The following is a 24,729-nucleotide window of genomic DNA, read 5'->3' on the forward strand; positions in this document are numbered from 1 at the left end:
TAGGGACCCATAGGGACACATAGAGACCCATAGAGACCCATAGAGACCCCATAGAGACCCATAGGGAAACACAGAGATCCATAGGGACCCATAGAGACACATAGAGACCATAGGGACCCATAGGGACCCATAGAGACCGATACAGACCCCATAGGGACACATAGGGACCCATAGAGACCCCACAGGGACACACAGAGACCCATAGAGACCCCATAGGGACCCACAGAGACACATAGGGACACACTGAGACCCATAGAGACCCACAGAGACCCATAGAGACCCATAGAAAAGCCCACAGCGACCCACAGTGACCCACAGGGACCCCATAGGGACACATAGGGAACCCATAGGGACCCATAGAGACCCATAGAGACCCATAAGGACCCATAGAGACCCATAGGGACCCATAGAGACACATAGAGACACATAGAGACCGACACAGACCCCATAGGGACACATACAGACCCATAGAGACCCACAGAGACCCCATAGGGACCCATAGATACCCCAGAGACCGATACAGACCCCATAGGAACACATAGAGACACATAGGGACCCATAGAGACCCCACAGGGACACACAGAGACCCATAGAGACCCATAGAGACCCCATAGGGACCCATAGAGACCTCATAGGGACCCATAGAGACCATAGAGACCCATAGGGACCCAAAGAGACCCATAGTGACCCCATAGGGACCCATAAAGACACATAGGGACATACTGAGACCCACAGAGACCCACAGAGACCCATAGAGACCCATAGAAAAGCCCACAGCGACCCACAGGGACCCCATAGGGACACATAGGGAACACATAGGGACCCATAGAGACCCATAGGGACCCACAGTAACCCATAGAGACCCCACAGAGACACATAGAGACCCATAGGAACCCCACACTGCCCCATAGCTCTCACCTGAGCGGGCCACCAATGTGTGGGGCTGGGAGGGCCCCCCCCCACAGAAGGCCCCCAGCAGTTGTGGGTCACCCCGCAGCCCCACACCGTGCAGGGAGGGGGGGATCCCATCGAAGATGAAGGAGAACACGTCCTGGGGGGGGGGGGACACAGCATCAGCCCCATAGCGACCCATAGAGACCCATAGAGACCCATAGAGACCCATAGAGACCCATAGAATCCAATGAGACCCATAGCGACCCATAGAGACCCATAGCAACCCATAGAATCCAATGAAACCCATAGCGACCCATAGAGACCCATAGAGACCCATAGAATCCAGTGAGACCCATAGAGACCCATAGAATCCATTGAGACCCATAGCGACCCATAGAATACAATGAGACCCATAGCGACCCATAGAATACAATGAGACCCATAGTGACCCATAGAATCCAATGAGACCCATAGCGACCCACAGAGACCCATAGAGACCCATAGAATCCAATGAGACCCATAGCGACCCATAGAATCCAATGAGACCCATAGCGACCCATAGAATCCAATGAGACCCATAGCGACCCATAGAATCCAATGAGACCCATAGCGACCCATAGAGACCCATAGAGACCCATAGAATCCAATGAGACCCATAGAGACCCATAGAATCCAATGAGACCCATAGCGACCCATAGAATCCAATGAGACCCATAGTGACCCATAGAGACCCATAGAGACCCATAGAATCCAATGAGACCCATAGTGACCCATAGAGACCCATAGAGACCCATAGAATCCAATGAGATCCATAGCGACCCACAGAATCCAATGAGACCCATAGCGACCCATAGAGACCCATAGAGACCCATAGAATCCAATGAGACCCATAGCGACCCATAGAGACCCATAGAGACCCATAGAATCCAATGAGACCCATAGAGACCCATAGAATCCAATGAGACCCATAGCGACCCATAGAATCCAATGAGACCCATAGTGACCCATAGAGACCCATAGAGACCCATAGAATCCAATGAGACCCATAGTGACCCATAGAGACCCATAGAGACCCATAGAATCCAATGAGATCCATAGCGACCCACAGAATCCAATGAGACCCATAGCGACCCATAGAGACCCATAGAGACCCATAGAATCCAATGAGACCCATAGAGACCCATAGAATCCAATGAGACCCATAGTGACCCATAGAGACCCATAGAGACCCATAGAATCCAATGAGACCCATAGTGACCCATAGAAACCCATAGAATCCAATGAGACCCATAGAGACCCATAGAATCCAATGAGACCCATAGAGACCCATAGAATCCAATGAGATCCATAGCAACCCATAGAATCCAATGAGACCCATAGCAACCCATAGAGACCCATAGAGACCCATAGAATCCAATGCGACCCATAGAGACCCATAGAATCCAATGAGACCCATAGAGACCCATAGAATCCAATGAGACCCATAGCGACCCATAGAGACTCATAGAGACCCATAGAATCCAATGCGACCCATAGAGACCCATAGAATCCAATGAGACCCATAGAGACCCATAGAATCCAATGAGACCCATAGCGACCCATAGAGACCCATAGAGACCCATAGAATCCAATGCGACCCATAGCGATCCATAGAGACCCATAGAGACCCATAGAATCCAATGGGACCCATAGAGACCCATAGAATCCAATGAGACCCATAGCGACCCATAGAGACCCATAGAGACCCATAGAATCCAATGGGACCCGTAGAGACCCATAGAATCCAGTGAGACCCATAGCGACCCATAGAGACCCATAGAATCCAATGCGACCCATAGAGACCCATAGAATCCAATGAGACCCATAGAGACCCATAGAGACCCATAGAGCCCACTAAAACCCATAGAACCCAATGAGACCCATAGAGACCCATAGAAACCCATAGAGACCCATTGGGACCCATAGAGACCCATAGGGACACATAGGGACCCATAGAGACACATAGGGACCCATAGGGACCCACAGAGACCCATAGAGACCCATAGGGACCCATAGAGACCCACAGAGACCCATAGAGACCCATAGGGACCCATAGAGACCCACAGAGACCCATAGAGACCCATAGAGACCCATAGGGACCCATAGAGACCCATAGAGCCCAATGAGACCCATAGAACCCATTGCGACCTATAGAGCCCATTGGAACCCATAGAGACCCATAAAGCCCCATAGAGACCCATAGAAACCCATAGAATCCAATGGGACCCATAGAAACCCATAGATCCCATAGACCCCATAGATCCCCACTGTGCCCCATAGATCCCCACTGTGCCTCATAGATCCCCATAGATCCCCATAGACCCCATAGATCCCATTGTGCCCCATAGATCCCCATTGTGCCCCATAGATCCCCATAGACCCCATAGATCCCCATTGTGCCCCATAGACCCCATAGATCCCCATTGTGCCCCATAGATCCCCATAGATCCCCACAGACCCCATAGATCCCCACAGACCCCATAGATCCCCATTGTGCCCCATAGATCCCCATTGTGCCCCATAGATCCCCATAGATCCCCATTGTGCCCCATAGATCCCCATAGACCCCATAGATCCCCATAGATCCCCATAGATCCCATAGAGCCCAATAGATCCCCATAGACCCCATAGACCCCATAGATCCCATTGTGCCCCATAGATCCCCATTGTGCCCCATAGATCCCATTGTGCCCCATAGATCCCCATAGTGCCCCATAGAGCCCCATTGTGCCCCATAGATCCCCATTGTGCCCCATAGACCCTATAGATCCCATTGTGCCCCATAGACCCCATAGACCCCCATAGATCCCCATTGTGCCCCATAGATCCCATTGTGCCCCATAGATCCCCATAGACCCCATAGATCCCCATTGTGCCCCATAGACCCCATAGATCCCCATTGTGCCCCATAGATCCCCATAGATCCCCACAGACCCCATAGATCCCCACAGACCCCATAGATCCCCATTGTGCCCCATAGATCCCCATAGATCCCCATTGTGCCCCATAGATCCCCATAGACCCCATAGATCCCCATAGACCCCATAGACCCCCATAGATCCCATAGACCCCATATATCCCACTGTGCCCCATAGATTGCTCACCTGACAGCGGCCGCCATCTTGTGGGCGGGGCCACACCGTGATTGACAGCTGAGGGCAGGGCGGGTGGGCGGGGCCATGGTCACGTGACGGGGCGTGGTCACGTGATTGGCCGTGGTCACATGGCCTGTCCCCGCCCACCACCACCCAGAGGCAGTGGGCGGGGCCTGGGGGCGGGGCTGAGTTGATTGACAGCTGTTGGCTCCGCCCCCTCAGCCAGAGAACCTTCCGGCCTGGGCACATCTGGAAACAGGGGGCGGGGCTAAAAGGGGTCAGAGGTCAAAGGGGTTACCATGGAGACACATAGGGACCCATAGGGACCCATAGAGACCCATAGAGACCCATAGAGACCCATTGGGACCCATAGGGACACATAGAGACTCATAGAGACCCATAGGGACCCATAGAGACTCATAGAGACCCATAGGGACCCATAGAGACTCATAGAGACCCATAGAGACCCATAGGGAACCATAGAGACCCATAGAGACCCATAGGGACCCATAGGGACCCATAGGGACCCATAGAGACCCATAGGGACCCATAGGGACCCATAGAGACCCATAGAGACCCATAGGGACACATAGAGACCCATAGAGACCCCATAGGGACCCATAGAGACCCATAGGGATCCATAGGGACCCCATAGAGACCCATAGGGACCCATAGGGACCCATAGGGACCCATAGAGACGCATAGGGACCCATAGAGACCCATAGAGACTCATAGAGACCCATAGAGACCCATAGGGATCCATAGGGACCCCATAGAGACCCATAGGGACCCATAGGGACCCATAGGGACCCATAGAGACGCATAGGGACCCATAGGGACCCATAGAGACCCATAGAGACCCATAGAGACCCATAGGGACCCATAGGGACCCATAGAGACCCATAGGGACCCATAGGGACCCATAGAGACGCATAGGGACCCATAGGGACCCATAGAGACCCATAGAGACCCATAGGGACACATAGAGACCCATAGAGACCCCATAGGGACCCATAGAGACCCATAGAGACCCATAGAGACCCATAGGGACCCATAGAGACCCATAGAGACCCATAGGGACCCATAGGGACCCATAGAGACCCACAGAGACCCATAGGGACCCATAGAGACCCATAGGGACCCATAGAGACCCACAGAGACCCATAGGGACCCATAGAGACCCATAGAGACCCATAGGGACCCCATATCCCCCCATGCCCCCCCATACTCCCCATATCCCCCCATACAGACCCCATACCCCCTCATATCCCCCCATAGGGACCCCATATCACCCCATATCTCCCCATAGGGACCCCATATCCCCCCATAGAGCCCCATAGGGACCCCATACACAACTATATCCCCCCATACAGACCCCATATCCCCTCATATCCCCCCATAGAACCCCACTATCCCCCCATAGGGACCCCATATCACCCCATATCTCCCCATAGGGACCCCACTATCCCCCCATATTGCCCCATATTCCCCATAGGGACCCCATATCCCCCCATACAGACACCATTACCCCTCATATCACCCCATATAACCTCATATCCCCCTATATCCCCTCATATCACCCCATAGGGACCCCATATCCCACCAAACCCCCCATATCCCGCCATTACTGACCCCATATCCCCCCATATCCCCCCATAGAGGCCCATAGGAACCCTACATACCCCCATATCCCCCCATACTCCCCATATCCCCCCATACAGACCCCATATCCCCCCATATCACCCCATAGGGACCCCATATCCCCCCATATCTCCCCATAGGGACCCCATATCCCTCCATAGGGACCCCATATCCCCCCATATCCCCCCATAGGGACCCCATATCCCCCCATACAGACCCCATATCCCCCATATCCCCCCATATCTCCCCCATATCACCCCATAGGGACCGCATATCCCCCCATATCCCCCCATATAACCCCATACAGACCCCATAGCCCCCCATTACTGACCCCATATCCCCCCAAATCCCCCCATACAGACCCCATATCCCCCCATATCCCCCCATATAACTCCATAGGGACCCCATATCCCCCCATATCTCCCCATATCCCCCCATAGGGACCCCATATCCCCCCATATCCCCCCATAGGGACCCCATATACCCCCATATCCCCCCATACAGACCCCATATCCCCTCATATCCCCCCATAAAGCCCCACTATCCCCCCATATTGCCCCATATCCCCCCATAGGGACCTCATATCCCCCCATACAGACCCCATATCCCCCCGTATCACCTCATAGGGACCCCATATCCCCCCATATTGCCCCATATCCCCCCGTATCACCCCATAGGGACCACATATCCCCCCATATCACCCCATAGGGACCACATATCCCCCCATATCACCCCATATAACCCCATACAGACCCCATATCCCCCCATATCTCCCCATAGGGACCCCATATCACCCCATAGGGACCCCATAGGGACCCCATATCCCCCCATATCCCCTCCATATCTCCCCATAGGGACCCCATATCCCCCCATAAGGACCCCATAGGGACCCCATATCCCCCCATATCTCCCCATAGGGACCCCATATCCCCCCATATCTCCCCAATGGGACCCCATATCACCCTATATCCCCCCATATACCCCCATAGCACCCCATATTCCCCCATATCCCCCCATATAACCCCATAGAGACCCCATAGCCCCCCATATCCCCCCATATCGCCCCATAGGAACCCCATATCCCCCCATATTCCCCCATATAACCCCATAGGGACCCCATATCCCCCCATATCCCCCCATACAGACCCCATATCCCCTCATATCACCCCATATAACCTCATATCCCCCTATATCCCCTCATATCACCCCATAGGGACCCCATATCGCCCCATAGGGTCCATATATCCCCCTACAGGGATCCCATAGCGCCCCATATTCCCCCATAACCCCCCATACAGACCCCATATCACCCCATACAGACCCCATATCCCCCATATCCCCCCATAGGAACCCCATATTCCCCCATATCCCCCCATACAGACCCCATATCCCCCATATCCCCCCATAGGGACCCCATATCCCCCCATATCCCCCCATATAACCCCATACAGACCCCATAGCCCCCCATTACTGACCCCATATCCCCCCATATAACCCCATAGGGACCCCATAGGGACCCCATATCCCCCATATCCCACCATAGAGCCCCATTATCCCCCCATATCCCCCCATTACTGACCCCATATCCCCCATATCCCCCCATTACTGACCCCATATCCCCTATTACTGACCCCATATCCCCCATATCCCCCATTACTGACCCCATATCCCCCATTACTGACCCCATATCCCCCATATCCCCCATTACTGACCCCATATCCCCCATTACTGACCCCATACCCCCCATATCCCCCATTACTGACCCCATATCCCCCATTACTGACACCATACCCCCCATATCCCCCATTACTGACCCCATATCCCCCATTACTGACCCCATATCCCCAATTACTGACCCCATATCCCCCATAGCCCCCCATTACTGACCCCACATCCCCCATATCCCCCCATTACTGACCCCATATCCCCCATTACTGACCCCATATCCCCCATATCCCCCATTACTGACCCCATATCCCCCATATCCCCCATTACTGACCCAATATCCCCCCATTACTGACCCCACATCCCCCATATCCCCCCATTACTGACCCCATATCCCCCATATCCTTCATTACTGACGCCATATCCCCCCATATCCCCTCCATATCCCCCCCATAGGGACCCCATATCCCCCATATCCCCCCATATCCCCCCATTACAGACCCCATATCCCCCCATATCTCCCCCATATCACCCCATAGAGACCCCATATCACCCATATTCCCCCATATCCCCCCATAGGGACCCCATATCCACCCATACCCCCCATACAGACCCCATATCCCCCCATATCCCCCTATATCTCACCCCGGCCCCCTTTGGTATCCGGGCAGGCAGCGCTGACATTGCCCCATATCACCCCATAGGGACCCCATATCCCCCCATACCCCCCCCATATACCCCCATATGTGCCCCATATCCCCCATATCACCCCATTACTGACCCCATAACCCCCAAATCCCCAAATAGAGCCCTATAGGGACCCCATATGCCCCCCATATCCCCACATATCCCCCTATAGCCCCCCATATCCCTGCATTACTGACCCCATATCCCCCCATACCCCCCAAATCCCCCCATAAGGACTCCATATCCCCCCATATCACCCCATAGGGATCCCATATCCCCCCATATCACCCCATATCCCCCCTATGCCTCCATAGGGACCCCATATCCCCCCATACTCCCCCCATATCCCCTCATATCCCCCCATAGGGACCCCATATCCCATATCCCCCCATACAGACCCCATATCCCCCCATATCACCCCATATCACCCCATAGAGATCCCATATCCCCTAATATCACCCCATATTGCCCCATATCCCCCCATACAGACCCCATATCACCCCATAGGGACCCCATATCCCCCATATCCCCCCATAGAGCCCCATAGGGACCCCATATCCCCCCAAACCACCCATATCACCCCATAGAAACCTCATATCCCCCCATAGAGCCCCATAGAGACCCCATATCCCCCCATATCCCCACATAGGGACCCCATATCCCCCCATACAGACCCCATATCACCCCATAGGGACCCCATATCACCCCATACAGACCCCATATCCCCCATATCCCCCCATAGGAACCCCATATTCCCCCATATACCGCCATATCCCCCCCATATCGCCCCATAGGGACCCCATATCCCCCCATACCCCCCCTTTGAGCCCCATATCCCCCCATACAGACCCCATATCACCCCATATCCCCCCATATCCCCCCATAGGGAACCCATATCCCCTCATATCCCCCCAAATCCCCCCACAGAGCCCCTAAGGGACCCCATATCCCCACATAGAGCCCCATAGGAACCCCATATACCCCCATATCCCCCCATATCACCCCATATCACCCCATATCCCCCCATAGGGACCCCATATCACCCCATAGGGACCCCATAGGGACCCCATATCCCCCATATCCCCCCATAGAGCCCCATTATCCCCCCATATCCCCCCATAACTGACCCCATATCCCCCATTACTGACCCCATACCCCCCATATCCCCCATTACTGACCCCATATCCCCCATAACTGACCCCATACCCCCCATATCCCCCATTACTGACCCCATATCCCCCATATCCCCCATTACCGACCCCATATCCCCCATTACTGACCCCATATCCCCCATATCCCCCATTACCGACCCCATATCCCCCATTACTGACCCCATACCCCCCCATTACTGACCCCATACCCCCCATATCCCCCATTACCGACCCCATATCCCCCATTACTGACCCCATACCCCCCATATCCCCCATTACTGACCCCATATCCCCCATATCCCCCCATAACTGACCCCATATCCCCCATATCCCCCATTACTGACCCCATACCCCCCATATCCCCCATATCCCCAATTACTGACCCCATATCCCCCATATCCCCCATTACTGACCCCATACCCCCCATATCCCCCATATCCCCAATTACTGACCCCATATCCCCCATATCCCCCATATCCCCAATTACTGACCCCATATCCCCCATTACTGACCCCATATCCCCCATATCCCCCATTACTGACCCCATATCCCCCATTACTGACCCCATATCCCCCATATCCCCCTATTACTGACCCCATATCCCCCATATCCCCCCATTACTGACCCCATATCCCCCCATTACTGACCCCATATGCCCCATATCCCCCCATTACTGACCCCATATGCCCCATATCCCCCCATTACTGACCCCATATCTCCCATATCCCCCATTACTGCCCCCATATCCCCCATTACTGACCCCATATCTCCCCATATCCCCCATATCCCCCCATATCCCCCTATATCTCACCCCGGCCCCCTCTGGTATCCGGGCAGGCAGCGCTGACATTGCCCCATAGAGCCCCATAGGGACCCCATATCCCCCCATATCCCCCCATATCCCCATATCCCCCCATATCACCCCATAGGGACCTCATATCCCCCCATACAGACCCCATATCACCCCATATCCCCCCATATCCACCCATATCACCCCATAGGGACCCCATATCCCACCAAACCCCCCATATCCCCCCATTACTGACCCCATATCCCCCCATATCCCCCCATAGAAGCCCATAGGAACCCTACATACCCCCATATCCCCCCATACTCCCCATATCCCCCCATACAGACCCCATATCCCCCCATATCACCTCATAGGGACCCCATATCCCCCCATACAGACCCCATATCCCCCATATCCCCTCATTAGCGACCCCATATCCCCCCGTATACCCCCGTATCACCCCATAGAGACCCCATAGCCCCCCATATCACCCCATAGGGACCCCATATCCCCCCATATCTCCCCATAGGGACCCCATATCTCCCCATAGGGACTCCATATCCCCCCATATCACCCCATATAACCCCATAGAGACCCCATAGCCCCCCATATCCCCCCATAGAGCCCCATAGGGACCCCATATCTCCCCATACCCCCCATATCACCCCATAGGGACCCCATATCCCCCTCATAGAGCCCCATAGGAACCCCATATCCCTCTGTGTCCCCCCATAGGGACCCCATATCCCCCCATATCTGCCATATACCCCCCATTACTGACCCCATATCCCCCCATAGGGACCCCATATCCCCCCATATCACACCATAGGGACCCCATATCCCCCCATACCAACCCCATATCCCCCCATATCCCCTCATATCCCCCCATATCTCCCCCATATCCCCCCATATCACCCCATAGGGATCCCATATCCCCCCATATCCCCCATATCCCCCCATACCCCCCCTATATCTCACCCCGGCCCCCTCTGGTATCCAGGCAGGCATCGCTGACATCGGGTCCCGCTGAGGGGGGGGCTGCAGCGACAGGCTCCGGTTATAGGGTGGCAGGGCTGAGCCCCCCAACAGCGACACGGCCGACAGCCCCGACCCCATAAAGCTGAGCCATAATGGAGCCGAGAGCAGCGGGAACAGCCGGGACCCCAGGTACCGTCTGGGGGGTAATAGGGGGGTATGGGGTCAGTAATGGGGGGTATGGGGGGATATGGGGTCAGTTATGGGGGGTATGGGGTCAGTTATGGGGGAGTATGGGGGATATGGGGTCAGTAATGGGGGGTATGGGGTCAGTTATGGGGGATATGGGGTCAGTAATGGAAGGATATGGGGGGATATGGGGTCAGTAATGGGGGGATATGGGGTCAGTTATGGGGGATATGGGGTCAGTAATGGGGGATATGGGGGATATGGGGGGATATGGGGTCAGTAATGGGGGATATGGGGGGTATGGGGTCAGTAATGGGGGATATGGGGGATATGGGGTCAGTAATGGGGAATATGGGGGGATACGGGGGGTATGAGGTCAGTAATGGGGGATATGGGGGATATGGGGTCAGTAATGGGGGATATGGGGTCAGTAATGGGGGATATGGGGGGATATGGGGATATGGGGTCAGTAATGGGGGATATGGGGTCAGTAATGGGGGATATGGGGTCAGTAATGGAAGGATATGGGGGGATATGGGGTCAGTAATGGGGGATATGGGGGGATATGGGGGGATATTGGGTCAGTAATGGGGGATATGGGGTCAGTTATGGGGGATATGGGGGGATATGGGGTCAGTTATGGGGGGTATGGGGTCAGTAATGGGGGGTATGGGGGATATGGGGTCAGTTATGGGGGTATGGGGTCAGTAATGGGGGATATGGGGTCAGTTATGGGGGATATGGGGGGTATGGGGTCAGTTATGGGGGATATGGGGTCAGTAATGGGAGATATGGGGGATATGGGGTCAGTAATGGGGGGATAAGGGGGATATGGGGGGATATGGGACTCTATGGGGGGATATGGGGCTATGGGAGGAGCAGCCGGGACCCCAGGTACCGTCTGGGGGGTAATAGGGGGATATGGGGTCAGTTATGGGGGATATGGGGGTATAGGGGTATATGGGGGATATGGGGTCAGTAATGGGGGATATGGGGGGATATGGGGGATATGGGGTCAGTAATGGGGGATATGGGGGTATAGGGGGATATGGGGGGATATGGGGCCAGTAATGGGGGATATGGGGGGTATGGGGTCAGTAATGGGGGATATGGGGGATATGGGGTCAGTAATGGGGGATATGGGGGATATGAGGGGATATGGGGGGTATGGGGTCAGTAATGGGGGATATGGGGGATATGGGGTCAGTAATGGGGGATATGGGGTCAGTAATGGGGGATATGGGGTCAGTTATGGGGGATATGGGGGATATGGGGTCAGTAATGGGGGACATGGGGTCAGTAATGGGGGATATGGGGGATATGGGGGGATATGGGGTCAGTAATGGGGGATATGGGGGGATATGGGGTCAGTAATGGGGGATATGGGGGGATATGGGGTCAGTTATGGGGGGTATGGGGGATATGGGGGGATATGGGGTCAGTTATGGGGGATATGGGGTCAGTTATGGGGGGATATGGGGGATATGGGGTCAGTAATGGGGGATATAGGGGTATAGGGGGATATGGGGTCAGTAATGGGGGATATGGGGTCAGTAATGGGGGGATATGGGGTCAGTAATGGGGGATATGGGGTCTGTTATGGGGGATATGGGGGGTATGGGGTCAGTAATGGGGGATATGGGGTCAGTAATGGGGCATATGGGGGATATGAGGGGATATGGGGGGTATGGGGTCAGTAATGGGGGATATGGGGGATATGGGATCAGTAATGGGAAGTATGGGGTCAGTAATGGGGGATATGGGGTCAGTTATGGGGGATATGGGGGGATATGGGGGGATATGGGGGATATGGGGGGATATGGGGGGATATGGGGTCAGTTATGGGGGATATGGGGGATATGGGGTCAGTAATGGGGGATATGGGGTCAGTAATGGGGGATATGGGGGGATATGGGGTCAGTTATGGGGGATATGGGGGGATATAGGGTCTGTTATGGGGGATATGGGGTCAGTTATGGGGGATATGGGGGGATATGGGGTCAGTTATGGGGGATATGGGGGTATAGGGGGATATGGGGTCAGTAATGGGGGATATGGGGTCAGTAATGGGGGATATGGGGGATATGGGGGGATATGGGGTCAGTTATGGGGGGGTATGGGGGGATATGGGGTCAGTTATGGGGGATATGGGGGGTATGGGGTCAGTAATGGGGGGATATGGGGTCAGTAATGGAGGGATATGGGGGATATGGGGTCAGTAATGGGAGATATGGGGGATATGGGGGGATATGGGGTCAGTTATGGGGGGGTATGGGGGGATATGGGGTCAGTAATGGGGGGATATGGGGGATATGGGGTCAGTAATGGGGAATATGGGGGATATGGGGGATATGGGGTTAGTAATGGGGGGTATGGGGGATATGGGGGGTATGGGGTCAGTAATGGGGGATATGGGGGATATGGGGTCAGTAATGGGGGATATGGGGGATATGGGGATATGGGGTCAGTAATGGGGGGATATGGGGGATATGGGGTCAGTAATGGGGGATATGGGGGATATGGGGTCAGTAATGGGGGATATGGGGGATACGGGGTCAGTAATGGGGGGATAAAGGGGAATATGGGGTCAGTAATGGGGGATAGGGGGATATGGGGTCAGTAATGGGGGGATATGGGAGATATGGGGGATATGGGGAGATATGGGGTCAGTAATGGGGGATAGGGGGATATGGGGTCAGTAATGGGGGGATAAAGGGGAATATGGGGTCAGTAATGGGGGATAGGGGGATATGGGGTCAGTAATGGGGGGATAAAGGGGAATATGGGGTCAGTAATGGGGGATATGGGGGATATGGGGTCAGTTATGGGGAATAGGGGGTCAGTAATGGGGGATATGGGGGGATATGGGGTCAGTAATGGGGGATATGGGGGATATGGGGTCAGTAATGGGGGATATGGGGAGATATGGGGGCAGTAATGGGGGATATGGGGTCAGTAATGGGGGATATGGGGGGTATGGGGGATATGGGGTCAGTAATGGGGGGTATGGGGGATATGGGGTCAGTAATGGGGGGTATGGGGAGATATGGGGTCAGTAATGGGGGATATGGGGGGTATGGGGGATATGGGGTCAGTAATGGGGGGTATGGGGGATATGGGGGATATGGGGTCAGTAATGGGGGATATGGGGGATATGGGGGATATGGGGGATATGGGGTCAGTAATGGGGGGATATGGGGGGATATGGGGTCCCTATGGGGCTCTATGGGGGGATATGGGGCTATGGGAGGAGCAGCCGGGACCCCAGGTACCGTCTGTGGGGTTATAGGGGGATATGGGGTCAGTAATGGGGGATATGGGGGTATAGGGGGATATGGGGAGATATGGGGTCAGTAATGGGGGGTATGGGGTCAGTTATGGGGGATATGGGGGATATGGGGTCAGTAATGGGGGGATATGGAGGGTATGGGGGGATATGGGGTCAGTAATGGGGGATATGGGGGGTATGGGGGGATATGGGGTCAGTAATTGGGGATATGGGGGATATGGGGTCAGTAATGGGGGATATGGGGGGATATGGGGGGATATGGGGTCAGTAATGGGGGATATGGGGGGATATGGGGTCAGTTATGGGGGATATGGGGTCAGTAATGGGGGATATGGGGGATATGGGGGATATGGGGTCAGTAATGGGGGATATGGGGTCAGTTATGGGGGATATGGGGTCAGTTATGGGGGATATGGGGGGATATGGGGTCAGTAATGGGGGATATGGGGGGATATGGGGGGATATGGGGTCAGTAATGGGGGATATGGGGGGATATGGGGTCAGTTATGGGGGGTATGGGGGATATGGGGGGATATGGGGTCAGTTATGGGGGATATGGGGTCAGTTATGGGGGGATATGGGGGATATGGGGTCAGTAATGGGGGATATAGGGGTATAGGGGGATATGGGGTCAGTAATGGGGGATATGGGGTCAGTAATGGGGGGATATGGGGTCAGTAATGGGGGATATGGGGTCAGTAATGGGGGATATGGGGTCAGTAATGGGGGGATATGGGGTCAGTAATGGGGGATATGGGGTCCGTTATGGGGGATATGGGGTCAGTTATGGGGGATATGGGGTCAGTAATGGGGGATATGGGGTCAGTAATGGGGGATATGGGGTCAGTTATGGGGGATATGGGGGGATATGGGGGGATATGGGGCTCTATGGGGGGATATGGGGCTATGGGAGGAGCAGCCGGGACCCCAGGTACCGTCTGTGGGGTAATAGGGGGATATGGGGTCAGTTATGGGGGATATGGGGGTATAGGGGGATATGGGGGATATGGGGTCAGTAATGGGGGATATGGGGGATATGGGGGGATATGGGGGGATATGGGGTCAGTAATGGGGGATATGGGGGATATGGGGGGATATGGGGTCAGTAATGGGGGGATATGGGGGATATGGGGTCAGTAATGGGGGATATGGGGGATATGAGGGGATATGGGGGGTATGGGGTCAGTAATGGGGGATATGGGGGATATGGGGTCAGTAATGGGGGATATGGGGGATATGGGGGGATATGGGGTCAGTAATGGGGGGATATGGGGGATATGGGGTCAGTAATGGGGGATATGGGGTCAGTTATGGGGGATATGGGGGATATGGGGGGATATGGGGTAAGTTATGGGGGGATATGGGGTCAGTAGTGGGGGGTATGGGGGATATGGGGGATATGGGGTCCCAATGGGGCTCTATGGGGGGATATAGGGGATATGGGGTCAGTAATGGGGGATATGGGGGATATGGGGTCAGTAATGGGGTAATATGAGGGATATGGGGGATATGGGGTCAGTAATGGGGGATATGGGGGATATGGGGGATATGGGGTCCCAATGGGGCTCTATGGGGGGATATAGGGGATATGGGGTCAGTAATGGGGGATATGGGGGATATGGGGTCAGTAATGGGGTAATATGAGGGATATGGGGGATATGGGGTCAGTAATGGGGGATATGGGGGATATGGGGGATATGGGGTCCCAATGGGGCTCTATGGGGGGATATAGGGGATATGGGGTCAGTAATGGGGGATATGGGGGATATGGGGTCAGTAATGGGGTAATATGAGGGATATGGGGGATATGGGGTCAGTAATGGGGGATATGGGGGATATGGGGGATATGGGGTCCCAATGGGGCTCTATGGGGGGATATAGGGGATATGGGGTCAGTAATGGGGGATATGGGGGATATGGGGTCAGTAATGGGGTAATATGAGGGATATGGGGGATATGGGGTCAGTAATGGGGGATATGGGGGATATGGGGGATATGGGGTCAGTAATGGGGGATATAGAGGATATGGGGTCAGTAATGGGGGGATATGGGGGATATGGGGTCAGTAATGGGGGATATGGGGGATATGGGGGGATATGGGGTCAGTTATGGGGGATATGGGGTCAGTAATGGGGGGATATGGGGGATATAGGGGGTATGGGGGTATAGGGGGATATGGGGGGATATGGGGTCAGTTATGGGGGATATGGGGTCAGTAATGGGGGATATGGGGGATATGGGGTGATATGGGGTCCCTATGGGGTGATATGGGGTCCCTATGGGGCTCTATGTGGTATTAAGGGGGGACACAGGGGGATATAGGGTTCCTATGGGGCTCTACGGGGGGATATGAAGTCTAATGGGGTCCCTAATGGGGTCAATGGGGTCAATAGGGTCAATGGGGTCAATGGGATCAATGGGGTCATTAATGGGGTCAACGGGATCAATGGGATCAATGGGGTCAATAGGGTCAATGGGGTCACTAATGGGGTCAATGGGGTCAATGGGGTCACTAATGGGGTCAATGGGGTCAATGGGGTCACTAATGGGATCAATGGGATCAATGGGGCCACTAATGGGGTCAATGGGGTCAATAGGGTCAATGGCGTCCCTAATGGGGTCAATAGGATCAATGGGGTCAATGGAATCAATGGGGTCAATAGGATAATTGGGGTCAAAGGGATCAATGGGATCAATGGGGTCAATAATGGGGTCAATGGGATCAATGGGGTCAATAATGGGGTCAATGGGATCAATGGTGTCAATGGGATCAATGGGGTCAATAATGGGGTCAATTGGATCAATAGGATCAATGGGCTCAATGGGGTCCTTAATGGGACCAATAGGGTCACTAATGGTGTCAATGGGATCAATGGGGTCAATAATGGGGTCATTAATGGGGTCCGTAATAGGGTCATTAATGGGGCCAATGGGATCAATGGGGTCACTAATGGGGTCAATGGGATCAATGGGATCAATGGGATCAATTGAGTCAATGGGATCAATAGGGTCAATAATGGGGTCAATAGGGTCAATAGAATCAATGGGGTCAATGGGGTCACTAATAGGATCAATAGGATCAATGGGGTCCTTAATGGGGTCAATAGGGGTCACTAATGGTGTCAATGGGATCAATGGGGTCACTAATGGGGTCAATAGAGTCCCTAATAGGGTCAATAGGGTCAATGAGATCAATGGACTCAATGGGCTCAATGGCGTCAATAATGGTGTCAATGGGATAAATAATGGGGTCAATGGGTTCAATAATGGGGTCAATGGGGTCAATAGGATCAATGGGGTCACTAATGGGGTCACTAATGGGGTCAATGGGATCAATGGGGTCAATAATGGGGTCAATGGGCTGAATGGGATCAATGGGGTCACTAATGGGGTCAATAGGATCAATGTGATCACTGTGGTCCCTAATAGGGTCAATGTGATTAATGGGGTTAATGGGGTCCCTAATGGGGTCAATGGTGTCAATGGAGTCAATAATGGGGTCAATGGGGTTACCAATGGGATCAATAGGGTCAATGGGGTCAATGGGATCAATGGGGTCAATACGGTCAATGGGGTCAACAATGGGGTCAATGGGATCAATGGGATCAATAGGGTCAATGGGGTCACTAATGGGATCAATGGGGTCAATAATGGGGTCAATGGGATCAATGAGGTCAATAGGATCAATGGGGTCAATAATGGGGTCAATGGGATCAATGGGGTCAATAATGGGGTCAATGGGCTCAATGGGGTCAATAGGATCAATGGGGTCAATAGGGTCAATGGGGTCAATGGGGTTAATAATGGTGTCAATGAGGTCAATAGGATCAATGGGGTCACTAATGGGGTCAATGGGGTCAATGGGATCAATGGGGTCAATGGGATCCCTAATGGGGTCAATGGGGTCAATGGGGTCAATGGGATCCCTAATGGGGTCACTAATGGGGTCAATAGGATCAATGGGGTCAATAATGGGGTCAATGGGGTCAATGGGATCAATGGGATCACTAATAGGGTCAATGGGGTCAATGGGATCAATGGGGTCACTAATGGGGTCAATAATGGTGTCAATGCGGTCAATAGGGTCAATGGGGTCACTAATAGGGTCAATGGGGTCAATGGGATCAATGGGGTCACTAATAGGGTCAATAGGATCAATAGGGTCAATAGAGTCACTAATGGGGTCAGTGGGGTCCCTAATAGGGTCATTAATGGGGCCAATGGGGTCAATGGGGTCACTAATGGGGTCAATGGGGTCAATGGGATCAATGGGGTCAATGGGATCAATGGGATCCCTAATGGGGTCAATGGGGTCAATGGGGTCAATGGGATCAATGGGGTCCCTAATGGGGTCAATGGGGTCAATGGGATCAATGGGGTCCCTAATGGGGTCAATGGGGTCAATGGGATCAATGGGGTCAATGGGATCAATGGGGTCAATGGGGTCCCTAATAGGGTCCTTAATGGGGTCGTTCATTAATGGGGTGGTTCATTAATGGGGTCATTAATGGGGTCATTCACTAATGGGGTCCCTAATAGGGCCATTAATGGGGTCATTAATGGGGTCACTAATTAATGGGGTCAATAATGGGGTCAATAGGATCAATGGGGTCACTAATGGGATCAATGGGGTCAATGGGGTCCCTAATAGGGTCCTTAATGGGGTCGTTAATGGGGTCGTTAATGGGGTGGTTCATTAATGGGGTCACTAATTAATGGGGTGGTTCATTAATGGGGTCACTAATTAATGGGGTGGTTCATTAATGGGGTGGTTCATTAATGGGGTGGTTCATTAATGGGGTGGTTCATTAACGGGGTCGTTAATTAATGGGGTCGTTAATTAATGGGGTGGTTCATTAATGGGGTCGTTAATTAATGGGGTGGTTCATTAATGGGGTGGTTCATTAATGGGGTCGTTAATTAACGGGGCGGTTCATTAATGGGGTGGTTCATTAATGGGGTCGTTAATTAATGGGGTCGTTAATTAACGAGGTGGTTCATTAATGGGGTGGTTCATTAATGAGGTCGTTAATTAACGGGGTGGTTCATTAATGGGGTCGTTAATTAATGGGGTGGTTCATTAATGGGGTGGTTCATTAATGGGGTCGTTAATGGGGTCGTTAATTAATGGGGTGGTTAATTAACGGGGTGGTTCATTAATGGGGTGGTTTATTAATGGGGTCACTAATTAATGGGGTCGTTAATTAACGGGGTGGTTCATTAACGGGGTGGTTCATTATTGGGGTGGTTCATTAACGGGTTGGTTCATTAATGGGGTCGTTAATTAACGGGGTGGTTCATTAATGGGGTCGTTAATTAATGGGGTGGTTCATTAATGGGGTGGTTCATTAATGGGGTCATTAATGGGGTGGTTCATTAATGGGGTTGTTAATTAATGGGGTGGTTCATTAATGGGGTCATTAATTAATGGGGTGGTTCATTAATGGGGTGGTTCATTAATGGGGTCGTTAATTAATGGGGTCATTAATTAATGGGGTGGTTCATTAATGGGGTCATTAATGGGGTCATTAATTAATGGGGTGGTTCATTAATGGGGTCGTTAATTAATGGGGTCGTTAATTAATGGGGTGGTTCATTAATGAGGTCGTTAATTAATGAGGTCGTTAATTAACGGGGTGGTTCATTAAATGGGGTCGTTAATTAACGGGGTGGTTCATTAATGGGGTGGTTCATTAACGGGGTCGTTAATTAATGGGGTGGTTCATTAATGGGGTCACTAATTAGTGGGGTCATTAATGGGGTCACTAATTAATGGGGTCATTAATTAATGGGGTGATTCATTAATGGGGTCACTAATTAATGGGGTCATTAATTAATGGGGTGATTCATTAATGGGGTCACTAATTAATGGGGTCGTTAATTAATGGGGTGGTTCATTAATGGGGTGGTTCATTAATGGGGTGGTTCATTAATGGGGTCGTTAATTAATGGGGTGGTTCATTAATGGGGTCGTTAATTAATGGGGTCGTTAATTAATGGGGTGGTTCATTAATGGGGTGGTTCATTAATGGGGTCACTAATTAATGGGGTCGTTAATTAATGGGGTGGTTCATTAATGGGGTCACTAATTAATGGGGTCGTTAATTAACGGGGTGGTTCATTAATGGGGTGGTTCATTAATGGGGTCGTTAATTAACGGGGTGGTTCATTAATGGGGTCGTTAATTAATGGGGTGGTTCATTAATGGGGTCGTTAATTAACGGGGTGGTTCATTAATGGAGTGGTTCATTAATGGGGTCGTTAATGGGGTGGTTCATTAATGTGGTCACTAATTAATGGGGTCATTAATTAATGGGTTGGTTCATTAATGGAGTCACTAATTAATGGGGTCGTTAATTAACGGGGCGGTTCATTAATGGGGTGGTTCATTAACGGGGTCGTTAATTAATGGGGTGGTTCATTAATGGGGTGGTTCATTAATGGGGTCGTTAATTAATGGGGTGGTTCATTAATGGGGTCGTTAATTAATGGGGTGGTTCATTAATGGGGTGGTTCATTAACGGGGTGGTTCATTAATGGGGTGGTTCATTAATGGGGTGGTTCATTAATGGGGTCGTTAATTAATGGGGTGGTTCATTAATGGGGTGGTTCATTAATGGGGTCGTTAATTAATGGGGTGGTTCATTAATGGGGTCACTAATTAATGGGGTGGTTCATTAATGGGGTCGTTAATTAATGGGGTCATTAATGGGGTCGCTAATTAATGGGGTCGTTAATTAATGGGGTCGTTAATGGGGTGGTTCATTAATGGGGTCATTAATGGGGTCACTAATTAATGGGGTGGTTCATTAATGGGGTGGTTCATTAATGGGGTCATTAATGGGGTGGTTCATTAATAGGGTCGTTAATTAATGGGGTGGTTCATTAATGGGATGGTTCATTAATGGGGTCATTAATGGGGTCACTAATTAATGGGGTCATTAATTAATGGGGTGGTTCATTAATGGGGTGGTTCATTAACGGGGTCGTTAATTAATGGGGTGGTTCATTAATGGGGTGGTTCATTAATGGGGTCATTAATGGGGTCACTAATTAATGGGGTCATTAATTAATGGGGTGGTTCATTAATGGGGTGGTTCATTAATGGGGTCGCTAATTAACGAGGTCGTTAATTAATGGGGTCACTAATTAACGGGGTCGTTAATTAATGGGGTCATTAATTAATGGGGTCACTAATTAACGGGGTCGTTAATTAATGGGGTCACTAATTAATGGGGTCGTTAATTAACGGGGTCGTTAATTAATGGGGTCACTAATTAATGGGGTCCTTAATGGGTTCAATAATGGTGTCACTAATTAACGGGGTCGTTAATTAACGGGGTCGTTAATTAATGGTGTCACTAATTAACGGGGTCGTTAATTACCGGGGTCCCCCATTAACTCACGCTGACACCGGTCGCAGTGTCCCGGCCCTTTAAGGTCACAGCTGCTGTGCCAATGGCAGCCGCACGGCAACGAACATGGCGGCACACGGCTCACTTCCGCTTCCGCATTAACAACTTCCGGGTCGGCACCGATAACATCCGGGTCAGATCGGGTTGTATCCGGTTCAGCTCCGATTTCAGCACCACCAGCAGTTGGGACAGCTCCGGTAGAGAGAACTTCCGTTTCCGGGTTAGCGCGAGTCGCTTCCGGGTTAGTGCCGGCCACTTCCGGGTTAGAGCCGGCCACTTCCGGGTTAGAGCCGGCCACTTCCGGGTTAGAAGCGGAAGTGACGGCGGCAAGATGGCGGCGGCCACGTGGGGAGCGCCATCCCAGGTGACAGAGGCAGCGGAAATGGGGGGAGGGGCCGCAACGGCCGTGACCGCAACTATGGGGGCACCTGGGGGGGGGGATATGGGGTTAATAGGGGGATATAGGGGGATATAGGGGATATGGGGGATATAGGGGGGATATGGGGGATATAGGGGGATATAGGGGATATATGGGGTAAATGGGGGGATATGGGGTTAATATAGGGGGGATATGGGGGGGATATGGGGTTAATATAGGGGGGATATGGGGGGATATGGGGGGTATGGGGTTAATATAGGGGGGATATAGGGGGGATATGGGGTTAATATAGGGTGGATATGGGGTTAATATAGGGGGATATGGGGGATATGGGGTTAATATGGGGGGACATGGGGGGATATGGGGTTAATATAGGGGGGATATGGGGGATATGGGGTTAATATGGGGGGATATGGGGGATATGGGGTTAATATAGGGGGGATATGGGGGATATGGGGTTAATATGGGGGGGATATGGGGGATATGGGGTTAATATAGGGGGGATATGGGGTTAATATAGGGGGGATATGGGGTTAATATAGGGGGGATATGGGGGATATGGGGTTAATATGGGGGATATGGGGTTAATATAGGGGGGATATGGGGTTAATATAGGGGGATATGGGGGATATGGGGGGATATGGGGGATATGGGGTTAATATGGGGGGGATATGGGGGATATGGGGTTAATATAGGGGGATATGGGGTTAATATGGGGGGGGATATGGGGGATATGGGGTTAATATAGGGGGGATATGGGGGATATGGGGTTAATATATAGGGGATATGGGGTTAATATAGGGGGGATATGGGGGATATGGGGTTAATATGGGGGGGATATGGGGGATATGGGGTTAATATGGGGGGGATATGGGGGATATGGGGTTAATATAGGGGGGATATGGGGGATATGGGGTTAATATGGGGGGGATATGGGGTTAATATGGGGGATATGGGGGATATGGGGTTAATATGGGGGGATATGGGGGATATGGGGTTAATATAGGGGGGATATGGGGGGTATAGGGGATATATGGGGTTAATGGGGGGATATGGGGTTTATATAGGGAGATATGGGGGGATATGGGGGATATGGGGGATATGGGGTTAATATGGGGGGTATAGGGGATATAGGGGGTTAATGGGGGGATATGGGGGATATGGGGTTAATATAGGGGGGATATGGGGGATATAGGGGGGATATGGGGTTAATATGGGATATATGGGGTAAATGGGGGGATATGGGGTTAATATGGGGGGGATATGGGGGATATGGGGTTAATATGGGGGGATATGGGGGGATATGGGGGATATGGGGTTAATATGGGGGGGATATGGGGGATATGGGGTTAATATAGGGAGGATATGGGGGATATGGGGTTAATATAGGGGGGATATGGGGTTAATATGGGGGGATATGGGTGATATGGGGTTAATATAGGGGGGATATGGGGGAAATGGGGTTAATATGGGGGGATATGGGTGATATGGGGTTAATATAGGGGGGATATGGGGGGGATATGGGGGATATATGAGGGATATGGGGTTAATATAGGGGAGATATGGGGGAAATGGGGTTAATATGGGGGGGATATGGGGGATATGGGGTTAATATAGGGGGGATATGGGGGATATGGGGTTAATATGGGGGGATATGGGGGATATGGGGTTAATATAGGGGGGATATGGGGGATATGGGGTTAATATAGGGGGATATGGGGGATATGGGGTTAATATGGGGGGGATATGGGGGATATGGGGTTAATATAGGGGGGATATGGGGGATATGGGGTTAATATAGGGGGGATATGGGGGATATGGGGTTAATATAGGGGGGATATGGGGGATATGGGGTTAATATAGGGGGGATATGGGGGATATGGGGTTAATATGGGGGGATATGGGGGATATGGGGTTAATATAGGGGATATATGGGGGATATGGGGTTAATATGGGGGGGATATGGGGGATATGGGGTTAATATGGGGGGGATATGGGGGATATGGGGTTAATATAGGGGATATGGGGGGTATGGGGTTAATATAGGGGGGATATGGGGGGATATGGGGTTAATATAGGGGGGATATGGGGTTAATATGGGGGGATATGGGGGATATGGGGTTAATATGGGGGGGTTATGGGGGATATATGGGGGATATGGGGGATATGGGGTTAATATAGGGGGGATATGGGGGATATGGGGTTAATATGGGGGATATGGGGTTAATATAGGGGGGATATGGGGGATATGGGGTTAATATAGGGGGGATATGGGGGATATGGGGTTAATATAGGGGGATATGGGGGATATGGGGTTAATATAGAGGGGATATGGGGGATATGGGGTTAATATAGAGGGGATATGGGGGGTATAGGGGATATATGGGGTAAATGGGGGGATATGGGGTTAATATAGGGGGGATATGGGGGATATGGGGTTAATATAGGGGGGATATGGGGGATATGGGGTTAATATAGGGGGGATATGGGGGATATGGGGTTAATATAGGGGGATATGGG

General features: G+C 52.1%; 1 protein-coding gene across 1 annotated transcript in view; it reads right to left on the reverse strand.

Moving 5' to 3' along the window:
- LOC146751948 (multiple epidermal growth factor-like domains protein 8) overlaps positions 1-24,729 on the reverse strand; it is a 155,123-nt gene that overhangs the window by 78,418 nt on the left and 51,976 nt on the right. The window contains exons 15-18 of the mRNA XM_085533458.1: positions 21,801-22,258; positions 10,941-11,136; positions 4,038-4,296; positions 919-1,051 (exon numbers count right to left, since the gene is read on the reverse strand). Coding sequence (XP_085389584.1) covers positions 919-1,051; positions 4,038-4,296; positions 10,941-11,136; positions 21,801-22,258 — 1,046 coding nt within the window. The remainder of the gene's footprint in view (positions 1-918; positions 1,052-4,037; positions 4,297-10,940; positions 11,137-21,800; positions 22,259-24,729) is intronic.

Source organism: Coturnix japonica, unplaced genomic scaffold, assembly GCF_054131305.1.
Source record: "Coturnix japonica strain WE unplaced genomic scaffold, WE-NBRP24 Scf060, whole genome shotgun sequence".
In the NCBI taxonomy this organism is placed as follows: Eukaryota; Metazoa; Chordata; class Aves; order Galliformes; family Phasianidae; genus Coturnix; species Coturnix japonica.